The 10,434-nt window shown below is 35.1% G+C and overlaps 1 protein-coding gene across 1 annotated transcript in view; it reads left to right on the plus strand.

The window, feature by feature from the left end:
- Positions 1-3,255, plus strand: part of LOC142351872 (uncharacterized) — a 48,062-nt gene extending 44,807 nt beyond the window's left edge. Inside the window, exons 3-4 of the mRNA XM_075404114.1 lie at positions 2,241-2,318; positions 2,783-3,255. Coding sequence (XP_075260229.1) covers positions 2,241-2,318; positions 2,783-2,965 — 261 coding nt within the window. The 3' untranslated portion in view covers positions 2,966-3,255. The remainder of the gene's footprint in view (positions 1-2,240; positions 2,319-2,782) is intronic.
- The last annotated feature ends 7,179 nt before the right edge of the window (positions 3,256-10,434 follow it).

Below are 10,434 nucleotides of genomic sequence, written 5' to 3' on the forward strand. Positions count from 1 at the left end.
TTCGATCGGTTTATTAATCATCTTCAAGATCCGCCTAGTCCCTATTACAATCGGAGAATTGTTGAATTAAAATTTAGGGGGGATAATCCTTATTTCGATTAACAATTTACTCTGCTTTAGCAAATTTTGCATTGATGAATTAACTAGGAGAAGTTAACCCTAAGATTCGTTATCAAATGTATGCATATCATTATTTTATAATTTTTACTTGGTTTTATTTCCTACTGGCATGGTTTTCACACACTGTACTTTTCTAATTTTTCTTTTTTGCATCACCTTCAATTCTATACATGAAAACTTGTTACTGATTTACTGACGTGAAAAACCATTTCTTCTGAGAGAACACATTTTTTTGCAAAAACACTACATTACAATTACAACCGTTTGATCCAAATAGAGAATTCTAACTCCTTTTTATGAATTTGTAAACGCAAAGTTTGCTAAAGCAGAGAAAGGTGTAAATCGAAATAAGTATTATCCTCCTAAATATTTTTTCCAGAGTTCTCCAGTTGTAATAGGGACCAGGCGGATCTTAAAGATGAATAATAAATCGATCGAAAAAAGCATCTGAAAGATTAAAAATTTTTTGACAGCAGAAATGAGAACTCTGACGAACAGTTTACGGATAATTATAATCGATTAAACGGGTCATGGGTCAGATCTTTTGTTAGTCTCAGTGGCATGGCTAGAATTTTTTATGAAAATTTTTTCATTTTCAAAATCATTGGCTCCTATAAAAACTATTCTCTCTGGTCATTTTGATAATCTTGAGTTTTAATCTTTTTATTCCTTTTGAAGGACACCGGCGAAAAGAAACACGACACATACTACAAATTCTAACTCACCAACACTGACCTCAAGTTACTTGCACGACTGAATTTAAAATCTTGGATGAAGAGGATTCGGAAAGTCTGCTTGGAACAATTTATAATATATGCTCTGCGTTTGATAAATATTTGCACACAATAACACTCACAAACACACACTATTTGTATATATAAACATAAATTGTTCCAAGCCAGCATTCAGCATCAACCGCATCCACATAATCAATTTCAGTTGTGCAGACTCATTCAGTAGCCTTACTGTAATGTTGTTGATATAGAGTACCATAGTATGTGTCGTGTTTCAGTTCGATGGTGTCATTCAAAATGAAAAAAATTTAGCTAACAAAATGACCAGAAGAAACTTTTTGCAAAGGAACAAATGCTTTTGAAAATGGAACAAAACTTTCAGAAAAAAACTTTTCAAACTATGCCTCTAAGACTAACAAAAGATCTGACCCAAGACGCAGTAATTGAATTATAATTATCCATAAACTGTTGGTCAAATTTCTCTTTTCTGCAGTCAAAATCATTAAGATGTTTTTTTTTTCGATCGGTTTATTAATCATCTTCAAGATCCGCCTAGTCCCTATTACAATCCTTATTTCGGGGGATAATCCTTATTTCGATTAACACTTTACTCTGCTTTAGCAAATTTTGCATTGATGAATTAACTCGGAGAAGTTAACCCTAAGATTCGTTATCAAATGTATGCATATTTTTTTAAATAATTTTTACTTGGTTTTATTTCCTACTGGCATGGTTTTCACACACTGTACTTTTCTATTTTTTTTATTTTTTGCATCACCTTCAATTCTAAACATGAAAATTTATTACTGATTTAAACATACTTTGCTTTATTGTTACAAAATTCTCTATTGGGATCGAATGACCATAATTGTATTGTAGCGTTTTTGCAAACAAATTTGTGGTCTCTTAAGTCAAATGGTTTTTCAAGTTTCTAGAAATTATTTCATTTTGTTGCTTCAGTTGTGCAGATTTCATCCTGTTCCATTTAATCAAGTTGCATCAACATCCACAGTATTTTGGCACGCAATTGTTAATCTGACAACAACTCAAAGATTCCTAATATCGGTTAAAAACTCAAAAGTTTGCCCCATATTTAGCAATAATTAAAATAGCTTCCTTTTTGAGAGGTTATTTTATTTGCCACTGTCGAAGAATGGTAGAATTTATGCCATTTTTACATGATATGGCTACTTTTGATTATCTAGGCACTTATTAAAGGTCAAATATGAAGGACTTAATGAGCAATCCGAAACTTCTTCAAGCAATAGTAGTTCATATTATGACAATCGAGGAATAATATTGATGTTGCGATTTCAATTCAAGCATTTAATTTAAACGCAAGACTATACAGGACAGTTTTAATCTCCTGAATCATTTTTGTTTCAGAGTGGAAATAAGCATCTGTGTCGATTGCGTGTTGTGTCGGCCTCTTACGTAACAAACAACTTTGGTTCTATCAGCTTGGTAAATAGTGTTTTGAACATTGATTATGGAACTTATTCGGGTTACAAACCCAGCGACTTGAAAAACTTTTATCGTATTCGCAATATTACCTCAGAAAAAGTGCGAAGTCTGCAAAACTCAAATGTCAAAAATTTAACTCTGGTCTCAAAACGGAGAAAATTTTCTCAGTTTATTGCAACAGCTGCAGAATTTGTGAAAAATTACTGCTTGAAAAAATCTTTCGAAAAAGCCAGGCGTAAACGTCGAGAAAAGGAAAGTATCGAGAGGTTTATTGTCATCCACTTGCGCGGGTCAGACCGGCCCTGCGCCTTGCGGAGACTTAGACCAACATTTTTGACTAAAAAACTAAGAGGATTCGGCATTGAAAGAAAAAATGATGTTGTATATGTAATGAGTGACCTGCCAAAAAAAGCCAATTTCTGAAATAACTCGAAATATACTTCAGTGATTATTATTTATTCCAGGCAAGCGATATGCCTATCTTCCAGAATGAAGTCTTCGCTAGAGACGCGCCTTTTCTAATATACGTGACAGAACAGCAACTTCAAGACATAGCGGATGCAATTGTTCTAACGTACCCAGGCCATAGAATGAGAGACCAAAAAAAGGTGCTGGGTAGTCTGGTACCCGATAAGTGTACAAAGTGATGTGTTTGATCGTTCCAAGACTCAGTAACGAGTTGATGGTTACAAGAAGTCAGTATGTTCAGTTCGTTCATCAAGTGAAGCGCAACAATATCAGAGTATGAATCAGAATAATTCAGAGTCTGATTCAGAGTCTGAATCAGAGAATATCAGAGCAAAATGTGACATGAATAGACTCTGAATCAGTACTGAATTGTTTCTGAAAACCTTGCTGATTCAGTACTGAGTTACTTTGAAAGTTAGGTACGGGAGGCTTTTCTCATTACAGTCGCCAGCGTAATGGTCATATAACGTATAGCCCCCATTTGACCAAACTTAATAACCAAAAAACGAACCATATATGGTTCATAAAAGTACATACAAAATTCCGTTTCATGATTTTGCTATGGTTACTATGTTTCCATATATGGTCCGTTATATGGATACTAAGTTTTCCTCTCTCATTCCCCACAATAAAGATATCGTAATGAGAGTATGGGATATATTTTTTGTGAGAGTGCGTGTTTTCAAAAAGCAAATGCAGTTTTTGGAAACAAAAATCGAGTCAAGCATTTGCTGCGGTGATAATGCGTTTAGGTCATTGAATTAATCATTAGCGTTGAATCTTTTTCATTGCAAAAGAGAAGCGGAACGGATTTCATGAACTTGAAATTTGATTTCAGACCCGTATCTAGCATATTTTTGCCAGTCAAACTAGAAGAAATTGTTTTATAACAATCCCCACTGCAAAGACAACTGCTCCAAAAATTTTGTTTCGAAACAGAAATGTAAAAAAATCAGATCTTTTCCGTTTGTGCCCCACTTAGTGGGCGCATATTAGTTGCACCCCCAAGACGCACGTGCCATATTTTTACATAGTGATTTACTATGTAATGGCACGTGCTCTGTATCTGGGGGGGCACAAACGGGAACCAAAAAATCCTGTTTCAAAACAAAACTCCAATGGTTTTACTCGTCAAATTGCCTGTGAAATAAACAACTTTTTTTGAAAATATCTAGTTTTATTTTAACTGTTCAAAAAATTAATAGTTAATTTAACAGTTGAAAAACCGCAGAAAATAGTTGGGGCGATGTGGCCACTGCATATAAATGCACTTGAAAACAAATAGGCACACACACCAACGCAAAAAAAACACATTTAAACTCGCAAACACATACATACATACACAAAAACACAAGTAAACATACGCACACATTCACACACATACAAACAGGCACACGCAAACACTTCTGTGCACACACAAACACAGTTTCAAAGATATTTTTAATTCAAACTGGAAGAAATTGTTTTGTAAAAAACTTCACCGAGAGGACTGCTCCAAAAATCTTGTGTGAAAAAACTTTAAGAGAATATTCGAATTGTTTTTTTTTCGGAGTGTCTTTATTTATTGCCACAGTCATAAAAAGTGCTTTTTTTTAAAAGTTTATGAAAAAACTGGTCTGACTATATCTTTGCCTTCTCTTTAGAGTTTATCAAAAGTCATTTATTAAGAGATTTTTTAATGTGTGGTCTGTAACAACCCTAGTTCAGTGTGATATCTGGTGCAACACAAAATTAAATTACTATTATTTTGTTTTATCAATCGCATATTAGTAATCGAACAAATTTAGGCATCAATTTCAAAAATTAGACAACACAAAACTAAATAAACATCTGTTTGTCTATACTTGGCTTTACATAGATTTGCATTGAATTGGGTCTTCATTGCTGAAGTCGGGATTTTTCCACAAAGTATTGCCTTTCGGTTATTTCGGTAAGTAAACAATTGCTTCAAAGAAATCTCTATATCTGCTGTTAAAGTTTTACCAATATCAACAATTTTCTCAAGAAACTTTTGAAAAAATATCGTAAGAAATCAACTAAAATATTGACAGTTTGTCTTATTTAAGAGTTTAGCCACAATTAATCAGCATAAATCACAAAAGAGTTGTAGTACAGACAGCGAAGTTTCAGTTCTGAAAAAAGTGACCCCGAAATTGCACAAAAGTTTTTCCAAAAGAAGTTAGTAAATTTTTATGAACAAATAATGCCCTAGAAGCAAAATTAGGTAAATTTTTGGCAAGAAATTCTGCTTTTTGTTGGCAGTTTTCGTACAAAGATAGCTCTAAAGCATCAAATCATGGGCAATGTTTCTCAGGCTCGATTTCAATTTTCATTAATTTCACTGTTTTCAACAATCACTTGTATCTCTAGTCTTGTCTGAAAACGTGGACAAGACCGCAACAAAATAAAAAAAAATTGCTTTCTTTTGTGTACGTTTTGTGGCGTAATGATAGAGTTAGATTGCTCTTTATCAATATGAAAGTTAGCCACGCTAAACTTTGCAGAAAAAAAAATTTTCCCACCAGTCGTCCATTATTGAAATCAAACATTATGTTAACCAAAAATTTTTTCCTTTTTTCCTAGCAAATTTCAGAATTGCAGATGATCAGAAGTTTTTTTTAAACACTTTCGATTATTTTTCTCCTTGAAATGCCTGCTGCTTGTTATTTTGAATTATGTCCTTTAAATCCTGCAAAACCCCGTATTTGATTTATAGATGTTTTGAATCAAAATTAGATGATTGGTTGATGATTAATCATAGTTTTTTCTTTTCTAAGAGATTTCAAATTCTGATAAGCTGAAAATTAGGATGCGCGAACATCTCAATAAAAAGCGCTTGCGGACTTTGTTATTTTATCGACTATGTTACCTCGACAACTTTGTGTTATCACCATAAACAACATGTTAATTGTTGTTTTTACTGGCACGTTTTTAAGGCATAGAAATTGCGAGAATATTGTTTAACCCATTATTAAATACCATTACGTGGCTGATGTCCGTAAAATTGTGTACATATACTCAAATTTGTCGGGCTTTTTCAAGACGCATATTTTAAGATTAGAGTTGTGAGCGTGCACGACGATGACACAACTGAGCAACAGAATATTAGTATACATATTAGACATATATTCTAACATATACATATACTACTAACATATACATTATGTTAGTATACATATCTCGATTATAGATTATGCTATACCCGGGTCGAGAATTCAGCGCCGTTTCAGTGCATTATTTTGTAAGAAGTGCGCTGAATCTGCTAAAATTATGTAAGAAATGAGTTGAATGCGATTGTCAGTGATGGCTGATTTTTGAAAACTCAGTGGTTTTAAGCGCGTTTCTTGCAAAGTTTCAGCGCATTTCAGCACGTTTCAGCGCATTTTTATGTAAGGTTTTTGCGCTGAATTTTTTGAAAAATCAGCGCATTTCAGCCCGGGTTGACCACCATAAAAGAAACTTACTAATCATAAAACGCCATATATGGATTTTATGGAAACTTACTAAACATACAACGATCATTAAAATTTTTGAGTTTGGCTGATAACCAGTCGAAAGAGCTACATGCGGTTCCAAAACAACGTTTCTGTGCATAAAATGTAAAAATTCTGTAGTTCCTTTTTATGGTACCGTACTTACCATAAAACGCCATAAAAAAAATTTTTATGGACCGTTTTATGGTTTCAAATTTTCCATAAAAAATTCTGTATTATAAAATTCCCGATTTTTCGAGGTTATCTTACAAATAAAACCAAAAGACCAGTCTTAGATTCACTAAACGTCAAAAAACAAAAATTCCACTTTTATGGTACCGTGCTTATCATAAAACGCCATAAAAAAAATTTTTATGGACCGTTTTATGGTTTCAAATTTTCCATAAAAAATTCTGTATTATAAAATTCCCGATTTTTCGAGGTTATCTTACAAATAAAACCAAAAGACCAGTCTTAGATTCACTAAACGTCAAAAAACAAAAATTCCACTTTTATGGTACCTTACTTATCATAAAACGCCATTAAAAAAAAATTTATGGACCGTTTTATGGTTGCAAATTTTCCATAAAAAATTCTGTTTTGTAAAATTCCCGATTTTTTGAGGTTATCATCCAAAAAAAAATCAAAAGACCAGTCTCAGACTCACTAAACGTCAAAAACAAAAAATCCACTTTTATGGTACCGTACTTATAAAACGCCATAAAATATTTTTTTAGGGACCGTTTTATGGTTACAAACTGTCCCTGCATACATAGTTCTTGGATAGAGCTACAAATTAATTGCTTGCAGTGTTTGTTTAGTTTCTCAAATCGGCCTAGTCAAATAATTATCAAGGATTAAATTTGAAAAAAAAAATTGAAGTAAAAATTATATTTTTTGGGGCACGCTTATTGTTTCTGACGATTTTTGACGAACTACTCTACCAACTTGGCCTGACATAGTCACGTTTTGTTGACTGTAAGTTTTTATTAAAGCTTGGAGTCTTCAATTGGTGTCTAAATTGGCCCGCTCAGAACAATATTAAACTGTAAATTTTAAAAATTTAAAAACAAATGATGTTTTAACTGTTTTTCAGTAATGATGTATTTTTTCTTCTAAATTGGGTTATTGTTGCTTGCAAATTGTGTTACTTAGGCTTTTTTTGGGTCCATGAAGCTTTGCGAATCAATAGTTATTGGGAATTCAACATTTGATCAGTTTTAGCGAAATCATGAAATTCTTGTTTGAGTTTTTTTGATCAAGACACACAAAACACCCTGGTCTTTAGGTCGAGGTGGGATTTTTCTCACTTCGCAGTAGAGGCCTCGGGTGTTCAGTAACTACAGTGACTTGGGTTGCCTTCAAATTTGTCTACGTGGTACCGTTTTTAGTCCTTTTGCGTGATTTTGCCCGAATTTCGTGTCTCCCAATAGCCCAAAAATAGGGTACGCTTCATGTGTTTGACGATTTCTCCAAAACTACTGTACCAAACTAAAAGTGCATTGTCGTGTTTTGTTAAACATAAACCCTCATTGCTGGTAAAGTTCAATTAGTTTCTCAAATTGGCCTAACCAAAAATCTATCAAGGTTTAAATTGAAAAAAAATTGAATTAAAAATTTTATTTTTGATGGCAAGCTTATTGTTTCTGACAATTTGGCCGGGCATAGTCGCGTTTTGTTGACTGTAAGTTTTTGGAAGGTCTGCAGTCTTCAGATGGTGTCTGAATGGGCCGGCTCAGAACGTTTTTAAGCTGTAAATTTTAAAAATTTAAAGAATAATGATGTTTTAATTGTTTTTCAGTAATGATGGCTTCTTTCTTCTAAATTATGTTATTTTTACTTGCCAATTGTGTTATTCAGGCTTTTTGGGGTCGATGAAGCTGTTCGAATCATTAGTTATTGGGAAATCAACAATTATTCATTTTTAGCGAAATCATGAAAATCTTGTTTGAGTTTTTTTGATCAAAACACAAAAAACACCCATGGCCTTTAAGGCGAGGTGGGATTTTTTCTCACATCGCAGTAGGGGTCGTGGGTGTTCAGTAACCACTGAGTGGACTTGGATTGCCTTCGGATTTGTCTACGTGGTTCCGTTTTAAGTCGTTTTGCGTGATTTTGCCAGATATTGGGGTCTCCAAAATGCCCAAAAATCGGTGTACGCTTCATGTCTTTGACGATTTCTCACAAACTACTGTACCAAATTGGATGGGCACTGTCGCGTTTTGTTGGCCCTAAACCTGACTTGATTGCAGTCTTAAGTTGGTTTCTCAAATCAGCCGTATCAAAAACTTATTAATGTTAAAAGTTGAAAAAAGTCGAATTTTTGGGTTGTTCTGTTTGACCCAAATTTCGGTACAACAAAACACGCGATTTAGCCAGCAAGTGTTAGTGTTTTAGAATCCCCAGTTAGTGGGGAGTCTCCCCATATATATTTTATATGGTATTTTATGTAGTTGAGATTGTCAATTTTGGCTCTGAATGGCGGTCACCTCGCTTTTTGGGTCATTTGGTACGGTACCTTATAATTGCTATAACTCCTTGAAGAATGTACCGATTGTGCTCATTTTTTAATATGATGCGTATCTCAAGCAGTGCTACAAACAGTACTATAGGCGTTTATTTTGGTTCAGCCGTTTCAGAGAAATTGGCCAGTAAACTTGCCCTCGATTTAAGCCCCAGAAGCGGTTGACACCAGCGGGTGACCCCGTTGACACCTTGAAGCTTTGAACTATATTATGAAAGTTGGGTGTTTTGAAATCCTCAGTTAGTGGGGAGTCTCCCCATATATATTTTGTATGCAGTTTTATGTAGTCCAGATGGTGAATTTTAGCGAAACATGAGCCGTACTTGGTCAATTTTGACATTTGGTACGGTACCTTTATGTTAGAATATCTCCTCGTAGAGTGAACCGATTTTTGATCTGTTTGTTGATTTGAACTCAGCCTGAGCCGTACTTGAATCCCTGTAAATAGCGTTTTGTTTCTTTCAGCCGTTTTTGAGAAATTGGCCAGGACACATACCCCCATTTTTACCAATTCGTGTCCGGTACATTTCGTGTACGTACAGTTTAGACCAACAAAAAAGACGAATTTAGCCCCGAGAAATGGTTCTTTAGACTCCCCCGATAATGCGAATGATCAACATATATGTTTTATAGGGCATTTTTGGTAGTTTAGATGGTCAATTTTTGGTCTGCAAGTCACCTCTCCTCGTTTCTGACGAGATTCGTACGGTACCTTAAATATGCAATATCTCCTCGTAGAATGGACCGATTTAGATGATCTTTTGACATAGAGCGTACCTTAAGGAGTACTGTTGTTGGTCCCAGTATGGTTGGTTTTCGTTCGGCCAGTTTTGAAATATTGGCTGTTAAAGATAACCCCATTTTCACCTGCTGAAACAGGAGAACTGACCCTGTGAGGGGTTACGGACCTGTAGATGTTACTTTTAGACTTGTTTTAGTAGCTGCCCAGACTCAGTGTAGTTACAGAGCACGTGTCACAGAATCAGAATGGTAAATCATTATGTAAATTTATACTTGTTTATATTTATATAAAACTATTATTCTAAGGTGAGGGCCTCGGGCCCGCATGAGGTGCACCACCCCCCCTGCCCCGTTGAGACGCCGGTTAGTCCGTTTCCCCCCCGCTGGGATTTTGTGCACCTCATGTTGGGGACGTAGTTGGCGTGCGGTCGATTTTTCGGGCTCTCTTAAGAGGTCTGTTCGGTCTGGCCCAAAGTCTGCACAACAGTCTGGCCATGGCTCTGTTCGGTCTGGCCAATGGTCTCGAGAAAGTCTGTTCAGTCTGGCCAATGGTGGTCAAAGTCTGTTTGGTCTGTCTGGCCAAAAGTGGTCAAAGTCCGTTCGGTCTGGCCAATACCTATCTTTGGCCAATACCTTCTTCATTCTCTTTAGGAGACCTAAAGCAGCCTCCATTTTCCTTTCGAGATTTAACTTTATAGTGTAATTTTTTTAAACATCATAATAATTAATGTCCAAATCGAACCAAACTCGGCATGGAGTGTCCCATGTGTACCTAGAGTGTAAAACAGAAAGAATTTTTGCCATAGCTTGCCTAGGAAAAAATTTAGCTTTTCATACGGAAATTTGCGATTTTCGCGATTAGCGAATTTTAAAAATAGGTCTTTTTCATCGGGTCAAGGAGTTGTCCAAA

Source organism: Convolutriloba macropyga, chromosome 13 (assembly GCF_964194025.1).
Source record: "Convolutriloba macropyga chromosome 13, txConMacr16.3, whole genome shotgun sequence".
NCBI classification, from domain to species: domain Eukaryota; kingdom Metazoa; phylum Xenacoelomorpha; order Acoela; family Convolutidae; genus Convolutriloba; species Convolutriloba macropyga.